We start from the raw sequence: 25728 nt of genomic DNA, 5'->3' as shown, positions 1-25728 counted from the left end.
CAGCTTCGCTAGGATAGCTGTGGCCTGGGGCCAGGTTGGATGCGGTCGGTGTGGAAGAAATTCCGAACAGACCGAGAGCTTGGGCCTGGATTCCCCACGGCATAGCGGACCCTGGCGAGATCCTGTACACCATCGCGGAGTCGAATAAGGGGCTACCTTCGAGCGATTGGAGCATAGTCCGGGTCGGCGAGACAAGAGCGAAGCAGCGTTGTGTTGGCTTCATCATAAACGAGGCTTCTCTCCCTTGGCTTGACGAATGTGGTGGAGTATTAAGCTACGGCTTCTACTCCATCACGTTGAAAATTCGAAGGGATGGTACGAAGGAGTAAACACCGGACGAGGGTGAGCCTGTACCTCAGGGCGAGGGGTCAAACAGAAACACCCCGAGTGGATCTGCTGCCCATGGCACTGGGGAAGGGACCGCCACCGCGCCGGAGGTTCTGGTGATTGGGGATACTGCCTCGAGCGAACCGGCAAACCCACAACGAATCTCACAGACCCATGCCACACCTTGAGTGGACATGGGGCCGATATCGAACTGGCACGCAGCACTCCGGATGCCGAGAGCGATACACTCTCGGTATCTCTGTTTGCGGGCCAGTCCTTTACGGGCATGGACGAGCAGCTTCTGCTAGAATCCGACCCGTCGGATGCCGAATTCGACGATACTATCGTAGAGGAGGCATCCGACGATGCGGATCAGCAGAGGATGGACGTTGATGCCGCAAACGAACCGTAACGGGCGCGCAGGTACTGCAGATAAACCTGCACTACTCTAAGGCAGCCTCGGTTGCCCTAATCTTACGCCTCAGCAAAACGTATGAGGACGTCGTTCTAGTCCAGGAGCCTTGGGTCGTTGGCAGCAAGGTCTGCGGAATCTTTTCTAAGGACTACCGGCTGGTGACACCGCCCGTGACAGGAAGAATCAGATCTTGTATTCTAGTAAAGAAAAATCCAGTATTTATTTTACTATCTCTTTTTAGCGACGAGGACTTTACCTGTATTAGCCTCGAGCTACAGGGTCAAACAATCTGGCTGATGTCCGCATATCTTTCGCACGATCGCCCAACTTCTGTGCAGGCCCGGCTCTGCAAAGCGGTACGGGAGGCCCACAGTAAAGGGTTCCCGATAATAATTGGGGCCGATGCCGATGCACATCACACTGCTTGGGGCTCTACCGATGTTAACAATAGGGGTGAGTCTCTTTTTGATTCTATTATAAGTAACAATCTAAGTATATGCAACTCTGGAGACAAACCAACTATCATCACCTCAAACAGGAAGGAGGTTCTAGATGTTACTCTAGTTTCTGGGGCTTCTCTGACCTTGTCAAAAATTGGAGCGTTTCCAACGAAAACTCCTACTCTGATCATATGTATATCATTTTCACTCTGCTCTGGCGTACACCGCCAAGGGTGGCTTACAGGAATAGGAGACGTACGGACTGGAACCTTTATAAAAAGTCCTATCCTCTACTCTCCTAAAGAACGCTTCTCACGGTAGGCCGAGCCTACCGCTAACAACTGATGAAGCGCCTCCTTTAGACACAACATTTGCTTCTCTCGGTGAGCTAGACTCATCGTCAAAAATAGAAGAAGCAGTAGATCTTATCAGCAAATCTTGTAACGCTGCCTTCACATTAGCCTGCCCGGAGATTAAGGTAAGGGGTAAAAAGATACCCTATTGGTGGAACCAAGAAATCTCCGAGCAGAGGAAAAACAGCAGAAAACTCTTTAACGAGGCTAAGCGCACTGGAATCTGGTCCCATTATAGGGACGCCTTAAAATCTTTTAAGAAGTTAATCCAGAAGGCCAAAAGGGACTCCTGGAAGAACTTCACCAATGACATCGAAGAAGTCTCAGAGGCCGATCGCCTACGAAAGGTCCTCTCCAAAAACCCCATACCTCCAAGCTGCATTCGCACAACGAGCGGAGAATGGGCCACTTCTAGTACCGAAATTCTGGAAACCCTGATCAGCGCTCACTTTCCAGGCTACAGATCTCAACCATACATCTTAAACACGCAATTTAACCCAGGGCCGTTTCAACCCCTGGACCACATTCTAAGCGAAAAAGGAGTTATCTGGGCAATCAAGTCCTTTAAACCCTTCAACTCTCCGGGAACGGATGGAATATTTCCCTCTGAATTGCAAGCTGCAAGCGATCTTATAAGCCCGCTGCTAGCTAAAATCTACAAGGCTTGCCTCAACCTGGTCTATATCCCCACGGAATGGACCAAGGCAAAGGTAGACTTCATAACCAAAGGAGGCAGGATATCGGGCAACAGTCCAAAGGATTTCAGACCAATAAGTCTGACCTCCTTCCTCCTAAAAGTTCTAGAACGATTGCTGGACGCCTATGTTAGACGATCGGCAAATAAGGCACTAATCTCCAACAACCAACACGCCTACTCTAAGGACAAATCCGTAGAGACAGCTCTACATGCTATCACTACTAACATAGAAAAGGGTTTTGCCTTTAAAGAATTAACGCTGTGTATCTTTCTCGACATAGAAGGAGCCTTCAACAACGTTCTCCCAGCAGCGGTCACAAAATCTCTACGTTCACTAGGGGTGGAAGAGCCTCTTGTGAAATTCGTCGAGCTCCTTCTAAACAAGAGAATCATTATCTCTGAGGTGGGCAGCTCATCGTTAGTAAGGTATACCAACAGAGGAACCCCCCAGGGGGGCGTTCTTTCTCCTCTACTATGGAACCTGACGGTGAACGCTCTGTTATCTATACTACAGTACACCGGATGCCAAGTCATATGCCGACGACATAGCCTTGAAAGTTACCGGCAAACACCTTCCGGTGCTTGGCGAACTCTTGCAAAATGCTCCTAATCTAACAAACACTTGGTCTATGGAATGCGGACTCAGCATCAGCAGTGAAAAAACTGAGATGGTGCTTTTTACCCGCAAACGCAGTATACCGGAATTTACCCTCCCGTCCCTAAACGGGAGGGAAATCAAACTCTCTACCGAGGTTAAATATCTCGGAGTTATTCTAGACAGGAAGCTTGACTGGAAGCGAAATATGGAGGAACGATCCAGGAAAGCCACAATGGCTATCTACGCTTGTCGGCAATCGGAAAAAGGTGGGGTCTCCAGCCACGCATAGTTTATTGGATCTATACGGCAGTGGTGAGACCCGTACTCTTCTACACCGTCACCGTATGGTGGACGGCACTCGATATCGAATCTAACAAGAGCAAAGTAACGAGAGTGCAGAGGATGGCGGCAATGCTCACCAGCGGTGCCGTTCCCTCCACTCCCACCAAAGCTCTTGAAACCATATTATTCCTTCTCCCACCTGATCTATATGGTAGATACTGTGCCTCCTGCAACGCGGCAAGACTCAACGCTATCGAACTATGGAGGGACTGCAGGTTTGGTCACACCCGGATCCTGAAGGAAGTCCCCGAAACCTTCTTGAAATTGGACCATAAAACATCGTCCCCTTGCTGGGACAACAAATTTCTCACAAGAATCCCAGAGAGGAACGAGTGGGCAAACGGCGTGGAGCCGGGATCACACGAAATCTCCGTTGTTACAGATGGCTCTAAACTAAACAACAGAGTCGGCAGCGGAATATTCTCGGAGAAGCTCAATCTAAGCGAGAGCTTTCGCTTACCCAATCACTGCAGTGTTTTTCAGGCTGAACTCATAGCTATCTCGGAAGCAGCCCTCTATATTGCTAACCTGCAGGTGACCAATTCTATTTCAATTTTCTCTGACAGCAAAGCTGTCATAAAATCCCTGCAATGCAGTAACCCCTCGTCACTAGTGGCATTGAAGTGCAGAGAAACCCCCAACATACTAGCTGAAAATTGCAACCTTAGCATAATATGGGTTCCTGGCCACTGTGACATCTCAGGAAACTGCGCCGCGGATGAGCTAGCTAGGGAAGGCACCAACTAGCAAACAATAACCTCCGCTGGTTGGGCTAGCCCTCCTCTAAACACTTGCAAATAGTACCTGCGATCTCTTTTCACGGATTAGGCAAACGCCAGATGGGCGAAGGAACCTACATGTAGTATATCCAAGCAAATCTGGCCTAAGCTGGATGAAAAGAGATCGCGATCGGTGATATTGTTAAACCTTACCTATATAAGCCCACTAGTGGGCCTTCTTACAGGTCACTGTCTCATGGGCACTCACGGTGCCTATATGGGCCTGCAGACAAATGACTTCTTCCGCAGCTGTAGAGACGAGGAGGAGATAGAAAACGTTGAGCACTATCTGTGCCACTATCCCGCACAGTCAAAAACCCGGTACCAATGCCTCCACAGACACTCTTTTGGGTGCCTTGCGGAGCTTGAATCTAAAAACCCAAACGACATTTTGCGTTTCATTAGGCAAACGCGCTGGTTTAGCCTCACTGGGGTCTAAACTTTCTTCTTCTTCGAAAGTAGGGTAACAGGAAATAGGGTCCCCCCGCGTGGTAGCACAACGGGCCAAAACGGCCTACGTGAGTCTCCGCTCGGACGGCGGAGGCAGCCACTCTAACCTAACCTAACCTAAGATTCATTAAATTATATAATAATATAAATTTAAGTATTGTGAATGAACTAGCAAACATAATTAAAATTTCCACAGAAATTTCAGAAATGTTGGAAGGGTCGTCTTATGTAACACTTCATTTGACTACAGTTCACCTTTTGCATTTCAAAAATGCCTGTTCACAGAATGAGAGAGATTTGGAAATAATTAAAGGTTTTCAGGCAGAACTGCCCATTAAATTAGAAATGGTGGTGGAAAGTAATTTATCAATATTCAACAAAATTGCCTTATTCCTTTATCCACCAACTAATAAGCTCATACAATTTTCAGTAAATGAAAAAGAATGAATTAAAAATGAAATAAAAAAATTGTTGGAAATGCTCATTTATAATAGTGAAATTCAAAACGATTCTTTAAACCCAGCATGCACATCTCGCTAAGCCGAACTCCTGCAAGCTTTCCTTCTAGCTCCACACATAATGAGGCAGCCTGAAGCCAATATATTGAATTAACACCAACAATACGAAAATACTAACGTGTCATATTACGATGGTTTCGACATTTTGCAGTGGTGGGATGAGCACAAGGCCCAATTCCCACTTATATTTAAGTAAGTTATCAGCAGCGTTTACAGATTGACGACGCCGTCGTCATTTTGACGATCTTCAACTAGGATGACGCTTGGACGATTTTACAATGAAAAATGACGATTTAAGCCTGCCTTCTATGTAAGATTTATTTTAAATATCCAAACACCAACATATATTTAAAATTGAGATACAAGCTTTATTGAACATTGTATACCTTATACTAAAAATATGATAGCTTTTGCTGCAGACAGAGCCAATAACATGACGGGCTCGAAGCATTCGCTCGCCCGAATTTTTGAAAAAGAAATTCCTAACTTAATTACTTTTAAATGTATATGTTATTCTTTGGCGCTTTGCTCTTCGTATGCCTGCTTAAAGCTACCCAGCTGTGTAGAAATATTGGTGCGCAGTATGTATAATTACGTTTCCAATAGTTTTCAGAGAAGTTGCTACTCAGTTGAAAAATATAATTGCGCTATTGGAATTGCAGCCAAAAAAGAAGCTGCGTCCATGCAAACTCACTGGCTATCCTTAGAGGCAGTAGTATACAGCGTATTAGAACTTTATGAGCCATTAAAAATATTTTTTAACTTCGCTGTTAATGTTGAAAATAGGCAGTGCAAAAACCGTTATTGATAACTTGGATGATATGAATGAAATTTATCTCTCCTTCCTGAAGTATATCCTTCAAAATATTAATAAAGTTAATAAAATTTTCCAGAGTGAGGGGCTTCAAGTACATAACATGTATTCGGAAAGACTTTATTTAAGTATTATTTAAGTATATGTATTTTATAATTTTCTAAAGCCGGAATGTATTACATTAGACAACGTAGAAATTATAGATTATAAAAACATTTCAAATATATTGCAAAGTGATCAAATTTATATAGAAGTTTATGCGTTGAATAAGCTTATCGCCTCTTTTCTCTCTATTTCCGAGCAAGAAAAAGCCAAATTTAAACAAGATTGTATTATTTTTTATATTGAACTGTGTAATCAAATAATAAAGCTTTTTGATTTTAACAATGTTGTTCCATAAAACTTAAGTTTCATTGATCCGAAAGAAGTTGCTGGAAAAAAATTGATTCTTTGCATATGGTTTTGCGTTTATGCGAGGTTCGATTCGAACTAAAAGAAAACAAAAGGAATATAATTGTTAAAATGACTGAAAACAAGTACCTTTTGTATGTAATACAAAACTTATATTTTAAGGCGTTTTTGTTATTTATAAAATAAAAAGAAATGAATTAAAAACGAGTTTGTATGTTATATGTAGCAACAAAAAATAACAATCAAAGCAATTTTCAGTAAAGCGCTTTTAAATGGAATGGAATTGTTGAATGAAATCCGCCGATTTCATTTTGGTTTCCGGCGAATACAATCGTACGTCGCCTGGTAATAACCCAACTTCGTCCTAACTCATAGATATAACAATTTTTGACGATTTTTTGGGCGGCGTCTGACGACTTGGAAAAAAAATATGGCAACGCTGGTTATCAGGTACTGGCTACTCCTGCAAGTAGCGCACTGTGCGAAAGGACATTCCCTTCAGCTATAAACTTACTTTCCGAAAAAATGAGTGTTATTGGCTCCAGGCCAACCAATTTTAACAAGATACTGTTTCTTCACTCCAATCTTATTAACAGTCGGTCAGATTAAAATACATGTTTGATTTTTACTTTTATATATGAAGTTATTATTTATATGTACATATGTATTTTATTTGCACTAAGCCCTTAAATGCAACAAAGATTTTTGTAATGATATGCTTGGTGTTTTATACCAATTGAATTTATGGTTTATGTTTTTACACTAAATGAATTATTTAAGTTTGTTACGTTTGCACTTTATGTTATTAAAAAGTGCCTTTACATACATGTTTTATTCGTTTTTTAATGTTTGCTAATTGGAATGTAAAAAGAATGTAGTCACTACTGTAACGTCTTTCTGCCTACTTTCAAATTAGGATTTTCAAATATTTTGCTACAACTGTTTTCATTGCAATACTCGTGTAGAGGTTTTATACAACTGATCATACAGTTCGAATACATTGTCTGAAACACACCCGCATCTCAGACAAATGCTACACTGCACGGATGGTATTCCATTCGGTGTGAGTTCGTACATGATAGCACTCAAACGAAAGCGACAACTTGTATTTCACTACAAGAAAAATATATAGTCCACTCATAAGGGCGTTTGAACACATTCATGCAGCGCTCTAATAGATACCTATAAATGTACTCCCGGAGTTAAATAAAGCTAGCGAATGCTATCTATGGGCGTATGTGATGCATAATGTCCCACTCAGCGCAAGTTTGCTCGCACAGTTCACAGTGAACAGACATACGCATAGCATTTTTTTGCAGAAATTATTTACGCGGCTTTTTCCGAGAAGTTGACCAGGGGCCAATCTAATCGAATAAATTCTATTCATGGTTCGATTTGACTGAAATTTATTATACATGTAGCCATTAGTATTTACGATACTGTGTTTCCGGGGACCGACTGGGATTAGGAGAGGGACTGGACAGGAAGTTTTGTGCTCTAACTGGAACTGGGATTGGGAATAAGGGATGGAGAAGCATAAGAAGTGACGGGAAAGACGGAGAGGACATTTCTTGCTGGCTTCATGAGAAAGCTATGACCAAAGGTTATTCAACAAAGTGTGATTGAATTTGACAGTTCTCTCAAAAAGCTTTTCAAAATGTTTAAATTTGTGAAAGATGGCTTTTATCAGGGACGGCGAAACATAAAAAATCCGGGTGCGTAATTTTTTGAACCAGAAAACTTCCCCTTCTTTAGAGTTTTTCTGTTATCCTTATAAAATTATAACGTTATACTATTTTCAACCAACTTTATTCATCACTTTAAGTTACAAAAAATAATTTTCGTAAAACTACAATTTAAACTAATCTCATTGTTGAAGCGCGAATATTGCAGCTTGCTTCGAATTTTTAGAAATACATTTATTCATGAGGATTTCAAGATCAAGCTCGTCAGTTTCCTTTGAGTACGAATGTAGAATCGCGACATGGTTCAGGTCGATCTTGCGCCATAGTCGATTTCAAATAATTTTTTACTCTACGTAAAACAGAGAAACTTCTCTTGTTAGAGCAAGTTGAACCAGGAATATTAATAAAACTTAAATATTCAGGAACAAGTCTTCTAAACCAATTATTTTCTTTTTTAAATTGCGCAAAATCTTTCAATGCTTTTGGAAATACTTTTGCACGTTTCATTAAATTCAATGCCACATCTCTGTCACTGACTAATCTCAACTCGTCAATATCACTTTTATAAAACAGGATGATTTTTTTTACGTCAACTGTGCCACCGACTGCAAATTGTTCAAATGTTAGAAAAAATTTGGTTGGCTGAATCTGTGTCGAATCTACAAAGTACTTGGTCATAAACTTCACTGTAGATTTTACGATAATATTCTTTTGGAGTGTTGAAAACATGGTCGTTATCATTTTTACTGTTAATTCGCTTTGAAATTTTCCGGCGACGTGGCAAATTCGGTTCCCTGATTTCAAATTTCTTTGATAACTCTATGCATTTTTGCCAAATTGAATCAAATTTGGAATAACGGGAAATTTCCGAGGCGAATCTACGACTTTCAAGTAAAGTATCACTTTTTATACGGTTTTTTGTAATAACCGGTTACATTACAGTACTATGCAAAGCGAACATGGCAATGCCGGCAGTAAACTGTGACACAATACTTTTTTGATCTGACAATAGAACAAAACAAATGAAAGGGAATGCATTCAAGAAACAGTTAGAAACTGTCCAGGACCAGGGAATACTAATATGTATTTAATACAGGAGTAACACAATACTCAAAGCTGCATACAAAAATATATCTCTACTTCGTTTTATCATTTGATGAACCTATAAAAAATGTATCCATTTAATATTTTTTGTATATTTGTATCCGCTCCAAATAGATGCAATTGTATCCAAAGAGCATCATAGTTATTCACACGCACATACAGCCCGCATCATCTGACTGACGAGCGCTGACTGGTTGACCCATGAATCGACCTTTACGCGCGCGTATATGAAAATTTAATTAGACTCCAGATCATATCAAAAAAATGTTATTTTGCTTTCAGGGTTGGTAATTACCCACCTTCAGGTCTTCCTGGTGGGTAGTACTACCCACCATACGCACGCCTTCCGCCAGCCCTGGTTTTTATTTTTAAATAAAACACCATCATTTGCGATAAGAACACGCCCGCCCGCTTCCCAAGGCAGTCGGTTCTATGTAGCGGAGCGACTCGGGATTTTTCCCGACCAAGGACTGTCATTCCAGTGTGAATCTAATTTGTTTCGTCCCTCCCACAAATTGTCATCCTCCCAGCAGCTCTTTGCAGCAGGACTGCTCCATATTCTCTTACTCCGGGAAGGCATCGAATCCAATCCAGGTCCGTCTCCTGACCCCGGTCCTGAGAAATGGTTTTGCTGCATCTGCCGGAAAAGAATCTTTTTAGGACGGTCATACTCTGTTCAGTGTGTCTCGTGCAAGGGATGGTTGCATCGGACAGGTTGTTCTGGGCTTGATCCCAAAACCCGACGTCCACGTAACTTTTATAAATCTTTTGTAGCTCCTTGCTGTTCACGCCCAAGGGCGTCCCGTAGTCTACGCCTAAGCGCCCCCCACTACCTTCCAGCAGCCCCGCTGCTCAGCAAGCCACAACAAGTACCCGCTGCTGCTCGCGCCCCACGGCGCCAACAACTCAAACAGCTGATACCACTCATAACTACTACCTTCGTAGTAGAGTTGGTAGCAATGCTGAGCATCAGCCCTGCCACCGTCTTCTCCGCCCCTCTTTTCCGGCAGCAATCGTGCAGGTCAGGGAAACAGACTCTTAGTCCCTCCTCCGTTTGCACCGTCTGCCAGCACAGAATATATAGGTTTGCGACATCCGCCCAATGCAGCTCCTGCCTTGGGTGGTGCCACTTTCCTAGATGTTCTGGTCTCCGCGACGGCAACCCCCCGACGGGTTTCATCGCGCCATGTTGTCAGGTCGCAAACCCAAATCATCCGGGTACCCCAATGCTTGCCCAAGGACGCCCATTCCCAGGGCCACAACAGCAATTGCGTCCTGGCCTTACACAACCCAGGCATAGTCACCCGTCACTTACCCCCAGAGTGGCGACGTCTCCCCTTATGCACTTCAGAATTCTGCAGTTAAACTGTAATGGACTAACTGGGAAGATTACGGAGATAGTCGATTTCATGAAGCGGCACAACATCCGCATTGCTGCGATTCAAGAGACTAAACTCACAGCAAGATCTGCATTGCAGACCTGCTCTGGGTATAATGTCCACAGGAAAGACCGCGAGAGCGGAAATGGAGGCGGTCTCGCGTTTATCATACACCACTCTGTGCAATATTATATATTTGATCCTCGCATCGACCGCAGGGACAATGTCTTAGAACGTCAAGGCCTATCTGTCCGGTCAGGCGAGGCAAACCTAGAAATCATCAACATCTACATCCCTCCTGCCACCTGTTGCCCCAGTGGATACCGCCCTAATATCAGGGCCTTACTCACTGGCAACAATCGCATTATCTTGGGCGATTTCAATGCCCATCATGATCTATGGCACTCAAACTTGCGGGCGGACAGTAGGGGTGAGATGTTGGCGGATCAAATAGAAGAAACGACGTTCTGCACAATAAACGGAGACGCCCCCACACGTATGGTAGGAAGCTGTCACAGCTCGCCAGATATCTCAATCGTGAGCGCAGAACTCGTAAACTGCGTCAACTGGCAGCCGATGGTAACATTGGCATCCGACCACCTGCCCATACTTATTTCGCTCGAGCGTACCGCCGACTTCATCGTCACTGAAAAACGCACTTTCATAAACTTCAAAAAAGGAAAGTGGGAAGAATATAAATCCTTTACAGACAACCGCTTTGCTGCCCTCCCTATCCCGACTGATGCCCGCCAAGGGGAGCGTGCCTTCCGTACGGTCATTAAATCCGCCTCGGCACATTTCATTCCCGCCGGGAGAATTCCCGAAATCCGGCCCCACTTCCCGGCGGAGGCCGCAAACTTAGCGAGAGAACGTGGCCTTATAAGACAGCTTGATCCAGGCGATCCCCAAATAAGGGATATAAACCAACGCATCAGATTGCTTGTGGATGAACACAAGCGGGCGAAATGGGAGGAGCACCTAAGAGGTTGAAACCTCTCTACCGGTGTGGGTAAACTTTGGTCCACCGTAAAGTCCCTAACGAATCCGACTAAGCACAAAGACAAAGTTTCCATCGCCTTTGGCGACAAAGTGCTGTCGGACGCGAAAAAATGCACGAGCGCTTTCTGCCGACAATATATAATGCATCCTACGGTCGACAAAGATAGACGGAGAGCCAAAAGACACGCACATAAACACAAATTCAGTGCGTCACCAATCACCATCACCGCTAAAGAGGTTGAGGACGCCATTGGTCGTGCTAAACCATCCAAAGCAGTGGGCCCAGACGGCATAGCCATGCCGATGCTTAAAAGCCTAGGGAAAGAGGGTTTCAAATATTTAACGCATGTCTTCAACCTGTCTCTTTCCACCTTTGTCATACCCGAGAAATGGAAAATGGCCAAGGTAGTCCCGTTACTAAAGCCTGGGAAACCAGGTAACATAGGTGAGTCGTATCGTCCGATATCTTTCCTATCGCCAGTGGCAAAGACGCTTGAAGCCATTTTGCTCCCTTATTTCCAAGCAAATTTACAGCTAGCCCCTCATCAGCATGGCTTCAGAAAACTCCATAGCACTACCATCGCGCTAAATGCCATTAGCACCCAGATAAATTGCGGTTTAAATCAATACCCCCATCATAGAACAGTACTCGTAGCACTAGACCTATCAAAAGCTTTTGATACGGTCAACCATGGCTCGTTACTACAGGACCTGGAAGGGTCTACCCTTCCCCCCATGTCTTAAAAGGTGGACCGGACATTATCTGGGTGGTCGGCAGGCATCGGTGCAATTTAGAAACGAAACATCAAAACCAAGGAGAATTAAACAAGGGGTGCCACAGGGTGGTGTCCTATCCCCACTTTTGTTTAATTTCTACATATCTAAGCTACCTTCACCACCGGAAGGAGTCACAATCGTTTCCTACGCCGATGACTGCACAATAATGGCCACAGGCCCAGGCCCACAGATCGATGAGCTATGCAATAAAAAAAACGGCTACCTCCCTGCTCTCCAGTTTTTTCGCCTCGCGAAACCTGGCATTATCACCGACTAAATCTTCCGCGACCTTATTTACAACAAGGACGCCCCAAATGTCGACCATTTTGAACATCCACGTCGATGGCACTACGCTACCGACTGTCCTACACCCCAAAATCTTGGGCGTGACGTTTGATCAGGATTTACATTTTGGTGAGCACGCAGCCGCAATTGTTCCGAGAATTCAGAGCTGTAACAAAATCCTCAAATCCCTCGCTGGCAGTACTTGGGGAAAAGATAAAGAAACGCTCATGACTACATACAAAGCAATTAGCCAGCCGATTACGTGCTACGCGTCACCCATATGGTCGCCAAGCCTAAAAATCACCCACTGGAAGAAACTACAGGCCTGCCAAAATACTGCTCTCAGAATCGCCACGGGCTGTCTTCTTATGTCCCCAGAACACCATCTGCATAATGAGGCGAGAATACTCCCCATCAGAGAGAGAAATGAGATGCTGACCAAACAGTTCCTGTTGAATACCCAGAAACCTGGGCATCCCAACAGACATCTGATTGATGAACCAGCACCGCCTAGGGGCTTAAAGAGTCATCTCCGTAAGCATTTTGAGGAAATACGGCACCTGAGAACCCAGCCGTATGAAGTGAAAAAACACAAGCAGGTCCTTGGTGAACTCCATAAACAGGCGTCAGACCTTTATGCGGGGAATTGCCCGGTGAATCCAGTACTTAACGAAAATTATCCAAAACTTGCGGAAGAGGAACGCATACTCCCCAGGGAAACGCGTGTCACTCTTGCTCAACTTCGTTCTGGATACTGTAACAGGTTAAACTCCTACCTATCCAGAATCAACCCCGACATACAAAATGTATGCCCCGCTTACAATGTGTCCCCACATGACACCAACCATCTCTTCAATTGTAATGTGGAACCAACGCCTCTAACACCCCTTTCCTTATGGTCCACCACTGTTGAAACGGCAAGTTTCCTTGGACTCTTGTTAGAGGATATTGATGACAATTTGTGATCGGTCGCGGCTATTAGGTGGGGCGAGCATTGCTACAACAACAACAACAACATAAGAACACGCCAAAGACAGTAGGGTATATGTACACTTATAATATTCCGCAGCTTACAAGCACATGTTGTTGTTGTTGTTGTAGTGATAAAGACACTCCACAAAAGTTTTGGGGAGTATATAGATCCGGTACGTTCCGGTATCAAGCACCCTTAACATACCAGCCAGACCATCCCGGAATCCTGCCACCCATCTCTATTTCCATGAAGAACTTGAGATCGCTAGAGCTTCGCCTGCTAAATATTTGTATGATACTTTCATATGTGTAACAGGATTCCCCTCGGGTACGTGAGGTGGACAGTTGGGTTGGGGAAGATGTAAGGCTATAAAGCTTTTTACTGCGCTTATCCACCCCTTGAATCCTCTTAAAATTTCATTTAGATCATAGAAGATAGAAGTATGAAAAGGAGCACAAGGTATGAAGATTGCGATGCGTGTTACAACAGCGAAGACAGCAAAGTAGTCCGTGTTTTTCAAAATGCCAGCATGCGAACAAATAGACCCTTACAAGAGAATCATATTCAACTGTCAATCACACTTTGTTAAATTCACTTTGGCTATGACGATAAACCTCATATCTGAACAGTTGGTTCAATGTTTTATATTTGTCACCGATCTTTCTTTCCGACATTCTTTCTACCAATAACTATTGCAAATATTTATTATGAGCGTCCCTAAATTACCCTTTTGCTAGGGATAAAACCAAAAAAAAGAAAACGAGTAACTACAAAATTTAAGTAGAGAGCAAGCAAAATATACAGCTTTGTCATTTGAAAGTCGGAAAAAAAGAGTATCTCCGGATGTGGCGGAGATACAAGGTGCAAAATCTTAACCCTCCCTACTTTTGATTTTTGGGGGCACCATCTTTTACCCAAAAATTCCCAGCACAACTCTATGCGCAAATTCCTTAACTAAGTACATCAAATGCGAAAATTTGTATTTCTTAAACCCGTTACAAAGGTTAAACTACTGTAACGAATTTAGTGAAGTTCCGCCTATTTGCAACCTTTGCTAACGTTCGAATCGCTAAACTGTTGAATAAATAATTCCAACATTCAATAATGCAAAATGGTCTTTATTAGACTACTTTGAAATTACTGCACAATAACACTTAACTTCGCAACCAATAGGGTGCTTAAATCAAAATTGATCACTGACTACTCTGCTTTGCTGCTTTTATACTCTCTGTTGTCTCGTCCACCCATTTCTGCTAAGGTCTAGTAACTTCATGAATTTCATGCATGGTTAGCTATATACATGTATTTTTGTAGTTTGTATCCGTATGCGTGTGTATATATGAGTACTACTTCAGCTGATGATGACATGCGTTTGTGAGTATCTCTCTGCAGCCTTGCATGTATGTGAGTAAATGATGATTGATTTGATGTACACAAAAGTGGCAGCTTACTTTGCTGTTGTTGTGCCTTTATTAACTTAGTATCAGATTGGTGACGTGAATCAATTAGTGATACTAATATTCGTCCCACTGCCCTCCACCTAAGTCCGATCGTCCCCATCAGATAAATTTTCCGGTCTACTCGCTGTCAGCCTTTCCAAATGAACCACTTTCATATTGTTTCGTGGTTTGCCAATGGTTTGTATGCGGTAAACTACATCGTTGATTCGTTTTATAACTTTGTATGGGCCTTCCCAATTACACTGCAATTTCGGTGACAAACTTTTTTTTCGTTGTGGGTTGTATAACAGCACCAAATTTCCTTCCCGAAAACCTTCCGAATTTCTTGAAACACCGCTGATTCGAAATTCCTGCCTTGTTCAGAATGTAACCCCATTGGTACACCATACCTTGCAACCCAATCGTTTGTAACCAGTTCTGCTAATGTTTTGCGCTTCTTGATTTGGGATTGGGTATACCTCTGGCCATTTGCTGAAATAATCCATAACCACCAGTACGTATTTTTTTCCGTGGTTGCCAGCAGGAATTGGACCTGAGACATCCATGGCGTTCTTTTCAAATGGCGCACCTGAGTTATATTGCTTCATCTGGCCATAATTTTGGGTTTTGGGCCCTTTCGCTCTGCCGCAAACCTCACAGTTCGCAATCCACTCAGTGACCGGCTGACGTCAACCAACCCAATAGAATCTCTGCTTAGTTTTCTCGAGCGTCTTCGTGATTCCCAGATGACCTCCACTTGGACCAATATGTAGCTCGTTGAGAACATCGGCAATCCTTTTCCTGGGAACAACTATCAGTTTCCTCTTATATTGACCATCCTCACTCTCCCGTACTCGATGCAAGCAACCGGATATCAATTCAAAACTGTACCACTGTGCCTAATATGACTTCGCAATAGGGCCCTCTGCTGACATCTCCTCTCTATTTGGTATTTCGTTTCGTTCGAGCCCTTGCATAATATGTGACAGATCTGTATCTTCTAGCTGACAATTGCTTAATTATAATTGGACATCTGTAATGTCTTCCTTAGCCTCAGCTCTTGAACAGTGTTTGCATTCCAAACTACGTGGTCTTCGTGATATTGCATCAGCATTTCCATGGTTACTACCTTTTCGATGCTCAATGGAAAAGTCGTAGCTTTGTACTCGCTCGATCCACCGTTCCAATTGACCTTCTGGATTACGGAACTGCAGTGGCTATTTCAACGCGGCGTGATCTGTCCTGACGCGAAATAGCTGCCCGTAGGGTACTTGTGAACATGTTTAATGCACGCCACCAATGCCAGCAGCTCTCTCCGTGTAACGCAATAGTTCCTCTCTGGTTTTCCAATTGATCGGCTGTAATATGCAACTAAATACCTTCTCCTGTCTGTCGACCAGTTGTGATAAAACGCCTCCTATAGCATATCCGCTCGCATCTGTAACCAGAATAAACAGTGCTCCTCGGTGGAATCGGATATGCCAACATTGGGGCAGTGCACAAACGCTCTTTCAATGTTTGGAAAGCCACTTCTCGCTTCTTCTTCCATTCAAACGCTTTATTTTTTCCCGTATGTTCCTGGAGGAGCTGACGTCTTCTCGAAGTGAAGCTGGAAAGGAACAGAAACGACAAAGGATGGTGTTTTTACCTTTGGATTACTCGCTGAGACTGCTGAACGATTTAGTTGTAACTGCTCGATAAGTACCCTTAACGCATCCACCCCGGCCTCGATTTTTTCCCCAAATTCCAGCTTCGATGATAGCCTTATCTCCTGTGCATCCAGCTGCGAGGATATGCGGGCTTGCTGCGCTTTCAACTGCTCAGCCAACTAATATGTCTTCTGTTCTTCCAGCTGAGATGCCATATATGTCTTCTGTTCTTCCAGATGAGATGACATTTGCGACGACATTTCTGATATGCGTGCCTCCTGTGCTTCCATCTTGGATGTTATACGGTTCTCCTGCGATTCCAGTTCAGATGACATTTGCGGCGACATTTCTGAAATACGTGCCTCCTTTGCTTCCATCTTGGATGTTACTGTCGATATTTGTTCAGATATTGCAGCGAAAATCGTGCTCAAGTCTGTGCTCGTAACTGTCGGCGATGTTTCGTTTTTCTCTTAAATTTTGGTTGTTGTCTCGTCGCCATCAAGATGAAAGACATACTCTTCCACGTTAATTCCTTCTGCTTCCATTGCCTCTCGTAATCGTGCCTGAAGTTCGAGTTTATTGCCGGTTGTATTCAATCCACGGCTCTCCGACTCCTTCTTCAGTTGCTGGATCTTCAACTCACTCCACTTATCCATGCCCTTGTTGTACTCGAAATCTTAGAAACTTGTTCAACAATTCCTCTTCCGACTCAAATTTTAACGAATTTAGTGAAATTCCGACTATTTGCAACCTTTTACTAACGTTCGAATCGCTAAACTGTTGAATAAATAACTCCAATATTCAATAATGCCAAATGGTCTTTATTAGACTACTTTGAAATTACTGCACAATAACATTTAACTTTGCAACCAATAGCGTGCTTAAATTAAAACTGATTACCGACTACTCAGCTTCCGCTGCTTTTTTACTCTCTTTTGCCTCGTCCACCCATTTCTTGTCTGGTAACTTCGCGAATTTCATGCTTGGTCAGCTATATACATGTGTTTTTGTAGTTTGTATCCATATGCGTGTGTATATGTGCGTACTACTTCAGCTGATGATGACATGCGTTTGTGAGTATCTCTCTGCTGCCTTGCATGTATGTGAGTAAATGATGATTGATTTTATGTACACAAGAGTGGCAGTTTACTTGCTGTTGTGCCTTTATTAATTTAGTATCAGAGTAGTGATGTGAATCAATTAGTGATGCTAATATTCGTCACACTACTTTAATTATAATAAATCTTGAGCTTACATATACTACTGTTTTTTTTTTATCCTCCTGCTATTTCTAACTGTATCTATATTTTTATATTTCTTACTTCCTATTAGACATTAATAAATACAAACCTTAATATTTTCATATATATATATCTATGTATCTTTAATTCGTTTTGTAGCCGGCGTGATAATTTGTGAAATCAGTGATCAAAAGTGGAAGATTATTTGGTTTGCTAAAATGAGCATTTGTGGCCATAAATTAAAACAGGGTATATTTGTTTATCCCGACGCGTTTCGACGTTACCTTACGTCTTCTTCTTTGGGGATCTGTTTAATGTTAAGTATATAAAATTAAATACATTAAACTTTATTTTAAGATATCTAACAATAAACATAAAACTGGCACATCACTTAACACTTATTTAGCTACTTACATTAATATTCACATTAATAATTATTTTTTTCCAGGTACTAATATAATTTTGCACAACATTATTAACATAGTTACATTAAACTGACATTTGTTTATTTTTTACATTCTCTTGCATCTCTGTATAATAGCTGAGTAGGCGCTGCTTATGTTGTCAAAATCTTCTTTGAAGTTCATCGCGTTTTGTAGTTGTTGTTGAATGCGAATACTTTCCAGCGTCATTCTCGTTTTCTCTCTCCGTTCAATGTCTAAAATTTTAACATTTGAGAAATCCGCTACGTGTTTGCTCTTTGTAAGGTGTTGTGCTAGACCGGTCGACGTTTTTTTGTTTTCTGCATCTTTCTTATGTTCATTAATTCTTATACCTAGTTGCCGTTTTGTTGTACCGATGTAACATTTGTTACATTTTTCGTTTTCGTTGCCATTGCAAGTTATTTTGTAAACAACATCTGTTTGTTCTTCTTTTGTAACTGGGTCTTTTGTTCTAGTGAAAATTTTTTTGAGAGTGTTATTTGGTTTATGCGCGTAATTAATGTTTTTGTTATTTATAGTTTTATGTAATATTTCATTTTCTGTAAGGCCCGGGATGTAATTAACGCCGATATATTTCTTTTTCGTATTATCTTGTTGTGTGTTGTTATCTTTTTGGTGAACTCTGTTCACCGTATTTTGAATGAGTCTATCCGTAAGAGAACTTGGATAGCTATTTTTAAATAGAATTTTCTTTATCTGTTTAATGTTATCCGTCAAGAAATCCTCATTGCTAAGTAATATTACTTTTCTTATTAAATTTGTTGTTGTGTTGATTTTTTGTTTCCATGGATGGTTTGAGTGGTAATTTATGATTCTTCCCGAGGCAATGGATTTTGCGTACCAATTCATCAGTAAATTTTTATTTTTTCTACTCACTTCTACATCTAGGAAGGCTAATTTGTTGTCTTTTTCCGTTTCAATCGTGAATTTTATACTCGTGAGTTGAGAATTTAATGTGTTTAATATTTCTTCCGCGTCCTTAGATTTGATTATTGCGAATACATCATCTACATACTTGTTGATGTATTTGATGTATATGTCCTTTTTCTTCAATTCAGCTATGCTGTCGTCAAGAATTTTGTCTAGTACTATATCCGCTATAGTTGGCGATAATGGATTTCCCATTGGCATCCCGTAGGTTTGTTGATACAATTTTGAATTGTACATGAAATAATTGTTTTCTCGCAGGCAAAATTCTAGTATAGTTTGGAATTGTTTCTTTGAAATATTTGTATGTCTTTCCAACTGCGTCCATTGTTTCATTATCGTATGTATTGCTATATGTGTGTGGGAATGTTTGTAAAAAGTGAAATTACGTCAAATGATATAAGTATTTCGTCTTCGTAAATATTAATATTTTTCAATCTTTCTTTTAATTGGAACGCATTTTTTACATTGTAATCGTCAGATATTAAGTTTTTCAGTATGGCACCGGTATGTTTAGCTAACCTATAGCATGGTACTTTCGTAAATGATGAGAACGGTCGCAGTGGCATGTTATCTTTATGGATTTTTGGTAGACCGTATAATCTGGGCGCGACAGCCGCAGTACATGATAGTTGAAATTTTTCTCTTACTTAATTTTATTTTCTTTGTATAGCTCGTTAACGATGGTATTGTTTTTTCTCATTATTTGTTGCGTTGGATCCTTCCTAATTATTTTGTAGACTTTCCTGTCGCTTAGTAAGTCTGTCATTTTTTCCTCGTACTCGGTTTTATTCATTAATACCGTTTTGTTACCTTTATCCGCCTGAGTCAGTACTATTTTGTCCTTGTGTTGACGTAAAAACTTCTTTGTGTCTTCGAAAATTCTCATAATTAGCTTATCTTTGGGGTTCTGGTTGCTTCGTCTTTGGTAGCTAGTGATTTTTTCAGCTATACTGCTTCTTATTGCGTCCTTACTTTTTTCATCTTCGATCTCATGTAAACCTTGTTCCAGCTGCGCGATAATATGTATTGGAGAAAAATTATCTTTTGTGACCGGTAATGCAAACTTTGTGCCAAACGAGAGCAATTAGCAGCTTTCTTGAGGTACGTCGATATTCGTTTTGTTAATGAACCAGTCCTCGTTGCATCGTATGCCAAATTTGTCGATGTTTTTTGTTATTTGTGTTTGGATCTTCTTTAGGTGTGTTCTTTCCGTGGCGTTGATGAAGTATTTTGTGAAATGTTTTTGTTTTTCTACAATATTATCATAGTCGTGTTCATCTAATTTATGTTTTAGTGTATTTGTTACGTATTTTAATTCGTTTTCAATTATTTTAATGTTTATATTAGTTTCCTTAATTTCTAGGTTTAATATTTTTAGTAGAAAACCGGTTTCCAATTTTTGTAGTTGGGTTTTGGTGGACTGGTGTTTAAAGGAGTTTGCTAAGAATCTAATTTTACCTCGTAAGTGTGGTGGTGTGATGCCGTAGCTCTTGCATTTGAGGAGAAATTTAAGCCTTTCTTTTTGTTTCGCGATATTTTTTGATTTTTTGTTAAATTTATTAATATTGTGTAGTATTTCTTCATTGTATTTTGTTTTGATGTGCCGAAAGAAATGTTTCATGTTTATGCAAGATTGTAGTTAAGATGTTTTTGTATCTCGGATTTGCTCACCGATTGTAGAATCTTTATTATGTTGTTTGGGCCAATTTATAAATATTTGGTTTGCTAAAATGAGCATTTGTGGCCATAAATTAAAACAGGGTATATTTGTTTATCCCGACGCGTTTCGACGTTACCTTACGTCTTCTTCTTTGGGGATCTGTTTAATGTTAAGTATATAAAATTAAATACATTAAACTTTATTTTAAGATATCTAACAGTAAACATAAAACTGGCACATCACTTAACACTTATTTAGCTACTTACATTAATATTCACATTAATAATTATTTTTTTCCAGGTACTAATATAATTTTGCACAACATTATTAACATAGTTACATTAAACTGACATTTGTTTATTTTTTACATTCTCTTGCATCTCTGTATAATAGCTGAGTAGGCGCTGCTTATGTTGTCAAAATCTTCTTTGAAGTTCATCGCGTTTTGTAGTTGTTGTTGAATGCGAATACTTTCCAGCGTCATTCTCGTTTTCTCTCTCCGTTCAATGTCTAAAATTTTAACATTTGAGAAATCCGCTACGTGTTTGCTCTTTGTAAGGTGTTGTGCTAGACCGGTCGACGTTTTTTTGTTTTCTGCATCTTTCTTATGTTCATTAATTCTTATACCTAGTTGCCGTTTTGTTGTACCGATGTAACATTTGTTACATTTTTCGTTTTCGTTGCCATTGCAAGTTATTTTGTAAACAACATCTGTTTGTTCTTCTTTTGTAACTGGGTCTTTTGTTCTAGTGAAAATTTTTTTGAGAGTGATATTTGGTTTATGCGCGTAATTAATGTTTTTGTTATTTATAGTTTTATGTAATATTTCATTTTCTGTAAGGCCCGGGATGTAATTAACGCCGATATATTTCTTTTTCGTATTATCTTGTTGTGTGTTGTTATCTTTTTGGTGAACTCTGTTCACCGTATTTTGGATGAGTCTATCCGTAAGAGAACTTGGATAGCTATTTTTAAATAGAATTTTCTTTATCTGTTTAATGTTATCCGTCAAGAAATCCTCATTGCTAAGTAATATTACTTTTCTTATTAAATTTGTTGTTGTGTTGATTTTTTGTTTCCATGGATGGTTTGAGTGGTAATTTATGATTCTTCCGGAGGCAATGGATTTTGCGTACCAATTCATCAGTAAATTTTTATTTTTTCTACTCACTTCTACATCTAGGAAGGCTAATTTGTTGTCTTTTTCCGTTTCAATCGTGAATTTTATACTCGTGAGTTGAGAATTTAATGTGTTTAATATTTCTTCCGCGTCCTTAGATTTGATTATTGCGAATACATCATCTACATACTTGTTGATGTATTTGATGTATATGTCCTTTTTCTTCAATTCAGCTATGCTGTCGTCAAGAATTTTGTCTAGTACTATATCCGCTATAGTTGGCGATAATGGATTTCCCATTGGCATCCCGTAGGTTTGTTGATACAATTTTGAATTGTACATGAAATAATTGTTTTCTCGCAGGCAAAATTCTAGTATAGTTTGGAATTGTTTCTTTGAAATATTTGTATGTCTTTCCAACTGCGTCCATTGTTTCATTATCGTATGTATTGCTATGTGTGTGGGAATGTTTGTAAAAAGTGAAATTACGTCAAATGATATAAGTATTTCGTCTTCGTAAATATTAATATTTTTCAATCTTTCTTTTAATTGGAACGCATATTTTACATTGTAATCGTCAGATATTAAGTTTTTCAGTATGGCACCGGTATGTTTAGCTAACCTATAGCATGGTACTTTCGTAGATGATGAGATCGGTCGCAGTGGCATGTTATCTTTATGGATTTTTGGTAGACCGTATAATCTGGGCGCGACAGCCGCAGTACATGATAGTTGAAATTTTTCTCTTACATTAATTTTATTTTCTTTGTATAGCTCGTTAACGATGGTATTGTTTTTTCTCATTAGTTGTTGCGTTGGATCCTTCCTAATTATTTTGTAGACTTTCCTGTCGCTTAGTAAGTCTGTCATTTTTTCCTCGTACTCGGTTTTATTCATTAATACCGTTTTGTTACCTTTATCCGCCTGAGTCAGTACTATTTTGTCCTTGTGTTGACGTAAAAACTTCTTTGTGTCTTCGAAAATTCTCATAATTAGCTTATCTTTGGGGTTCTGGTTGCTTCGTCTTTGGTAGCTAGTGATTTTTTCAGCTATACTGCTTCTTATTGCGTCCTTACTTTTTTCATCTTCGATCTCATGTATATTCAGTCGTAATCAGTTTTATCGCATGCTAGTTTTTTAATGTACGTATGTAATTTCATCTAATGTTCGAAAAATCGCAGGAATTTTTAGCAAACTAACACCGAACTTGAATCAATCGAATTGCGAATACTCGCACAAAAGGAAATGCAAAAATTTGTATGTATGCCCATTAGTTTTAATGCATGTATAAGGTTTTAAAATATGTTCAAAGCAAAAAAAAAAGAACAAAATGTGAAAAAAAAATTCTTTACACGAAAATTAAGCAAATTAATCAACAAAATCTAGCTTGATCGTCAATTTGCGAATATTCGCACAAAAGAAAATGCGAAAATGTGCAGATGTACGCATGTTAGGCGCTACCTTAAGTAGACCAACGGTGGCTTAGCTAGTGGGCGACAGATTTTTTCGTACGAACAAACTAAGTATGATCGGACATAGTTAGCTTTGCCATTCAAATCGGCAACCGATTATGTGCGCCTGGTAGCCTTTTAACACATACACCTACCAGAATTTTGTTTGATATGTAATTATTATCTTAACTTACCGCACATCCGGAGTCGTTGAAAGCAGGGATGCACCTTAACGTTAAGCTAATCGTTTATCAAAAAATTTCCACCGTTTCCGTTGAAACACTTCGAAATATTATCGATAAAGAAATTATCAAGATAAATTGTATCTCGTTTTTAACCGAAACGAAAAGCTTTCGTGCTATACTGCCGAGCACTACCAGAGAAACACCTTGAAACGTTAGGGAGTTACTATTCGGCCAAGGATGCCGCCCTCGAAAACATAAGCAGTCCAAGTGGTTATTATTGCGTAACTCATGGGTGAAAATAGTATAATCCTACATAATTTAAATTTTACAAAGACCCCGGATACCTTTTTTTTTAATGTAAACCCAAATTTACAGACTTTTGTGTTCGAAACATTGATTTCAATAGTCTTCGCTAAACCAAAGCGATATTTTAGAATGAAAGTCGACTGATTTTAAATTGAAAGATGTTAAGGTTATACGCTCAATCCAAACTGTTGTTTTCCGGCCTTTTGATACAAGAATTCATTATGAATAACCGCGTCGCTTCAGTTTTCAAACTATTTCGACTGTCCACTACGTTAGAGTAGTAGCACACCCGGTCATTTGCTCTACTGTCTGGGGAAACTTTTGCTTCACCACTTTTAGTATTCTTGCGAAGCACAAAGCCTCACCTGGTAAATATATGTGCCTACGTATTCACATATGTAACAGGAACCGAAACGTGTAGGTGATATTTAAACTTGGCTCATAGGCTGAAATCACTGTGGTTCATTTCAAGGGACTAGTTGGGATAGGGCCGCCAACTTTAGGAAATGTCAAAACGGGAGACTTGGGTGTTGAACGATGAAGTGTGAAAATCAGAACTAAAACACATCATATGCTATTTTTAAGTTTCGCAAATAAACAACAGATGTTTGAATATAAGGCCAAGTGATTTTTCCAACCCTATCTACATATCTTCAACTTAAGTATGAGGTGAGAATCATTTCAAAGGAGAGTTTAAACTTCTGGGACCTACTAAAGGATTTTGCATAACTGATTTCGCTTATTATTTACGCCAATATAGAATTTGAAAAAAATAAATTAACAGCTTAAGGGCAATTTGAAAACATGTTCGACTTGGGTCATTTCATTTGAATTCATTGTTCCTTCTTAATTTTTTAAAAACATTATGCAATGTGAGCATTTAAATTTTTTATATAACTTTTCTTTTAGTGTTTTGTTTTAATAACTTGGTGAATTGGGCGATGCAAAATCCCTGTTAAGCTGGCATTGAAAGCGTCTGTTTTTTAAATTACTTTTGAACGGGTAGAAAGAGTTACATTTCGCAATTGGATTCTCATAACTTCCAGTGGTTCGCATCTATCCAATTTTCGACATGAACAATAAATTGTTTGATGCAGCATTTATTTAACCGCAAGGAACGTACACGGAGATGCGCGTGGGACATTACTTTTCTCGATCTAGATACTGTGGCAGGTTAAACTCCCACTTATCCAGAATCACCCCCTCATTTATATGTGTTCTATTTCGGTCTCCACATGACACCAACCACATATTTAACTGGGACAAACCTCTAACAGCAGCCGTTTTATGGTCCAAACCTGCTTTAATTTCTAGTTTCTTTGAACCTTTCTCAAAGGTGTTTGAGGAAAATTATTTATGTAATTTAAGCCAACTGGGCGGGCGAAGACTTGTTATAACAACAACAATACGATGAACGGGCTGGAAAGATACTGTGCCGCCAAGTTCTGTTGACGTCTATAGAGATCATTGCATAATGAACTGGAAAATATATAAGAACGCTGCTCTGAACATGACATCAGAATCCTGCTTTCCTGCAGTTCAAACATTCAGCCTCGACGAATGAGATAAATCGCTCATTGAGAAAATGTTTTAGGTCCTGTTGGTGTTGGAAAGCTGCCTTCTGGTGTGGGCAAGTTATAGTCAACCGGGATGGCCTTGTGCAACTCGATTAAACAACATCAAGGAAAGTAGGTATTAGCTTTGGCAGTTCCGTTGTGTTGCACCGGTTACGATGATCAAGCTTTTACAGTCAACACCATATTTTCTATTCCTCAAGGAATACTACCAAAAAAACAAGTTAATAGGTACCCAAAAAATATCCACGATACTTTCCATCACCACTAGAAAGGTAAAGAAAGCTGCCAAGAAAATTGAATCCTTCTGGGCCACAAGAAAGCAGATAACCCTCATTGTTAATAATTCAGCACAAGTTTTGGTTGATATTTCATAAGTATTTC

The 25728-nt window shown here is 40.3% G+C and overlaps 3 protein-coding genes across 13 annotated transcripts in view; all 3 read right to left on the bottom strand.

The window, feature by feature from the left end:
- Obsc (Obscurin) overlaps positions 1 to 25728 on the bottom strand; it is a 2548720-nt gene that overhangs the window by 176346 nt on the left and 2346646 nt on the right. The window lies entirely within an intron of this gene.
- On the bottom strand, positions 17909 to 19411 carry LOC137246605 (uncharacterized). The gene is made up of 2 exons (XM_067777667.1): positions 18090 to 19411; positions 17909 to 17982 (listed from the first exon to the last, which is right to left on the bottom strand). Exon 1 carries the CDS (start codon positions 19379 to 19381, stop codon positions 18188 to 18190), a length of 1194 nt encoding a protein of 397 aa, XP_067633768.1. The 5' UTR covers positions 19382 to 19411; the 3' UTR covers positions 17909 to 17982; positions 18090 to 18187.
- Positions 20775 to 22912, bottom strand: LOC137246604 (uncharacterized). Its single transcript, XM_067777666.1, has 2 exons — positions 20975 to 22912; positions 20775 to 20867 (listed from the first exon to the last, which is right to left on the bottom strand). The coding sequence occupies exon 1, from the start codon at positions 22816 to 22818 to the stop codon at positions 21073 to 21075; it is 1746 nt and encodes a 581-aa protein (XP_067633767.1). The 5' UTR covers positions 22819 to 22912; the 3' UTR covers positions 20775 to 20867; positions 20975 to 21072.

The sequence above is a fragment of the Eurosta solidaginis genome, chromosome 3 (assembly GCF_040869045.1).
Source record: "Eurosta solidaginis isolate ZX-2024a chromosome 3, ASM4086904v1, whole genome shotgun sequence".
Classification (NCBI taxonomy): domain Eukaryota; kingdom Metazoa; phylum Arthropoda; class Insecta; order Diptera; family Tephritidae; genus Eurosta; species Eurosta solidaginis.
The sequence above is the reverse complement of the archived record's forward strand: the minus strand, read 5'-3'. Positions and strand labels throughout refer to the sequence as shown.

Excerpts from the sequence above, each read along its gene's own strand:
- LOC137246605 (XM_067777667.1), bottom strand. The coding sequence starts at position 19,381 with ATGAAACAATGGACGCAGTTGGAAAGACATACAAATATTTCAAAGAAA.
- LOC137246604 (XM_067777666.1), bottom strand. The coding sequence starts at position 22,818 with ATGAGAATTTTCGAAGACACAAAGAAGTTTTTACGTCAACACAAGGAC.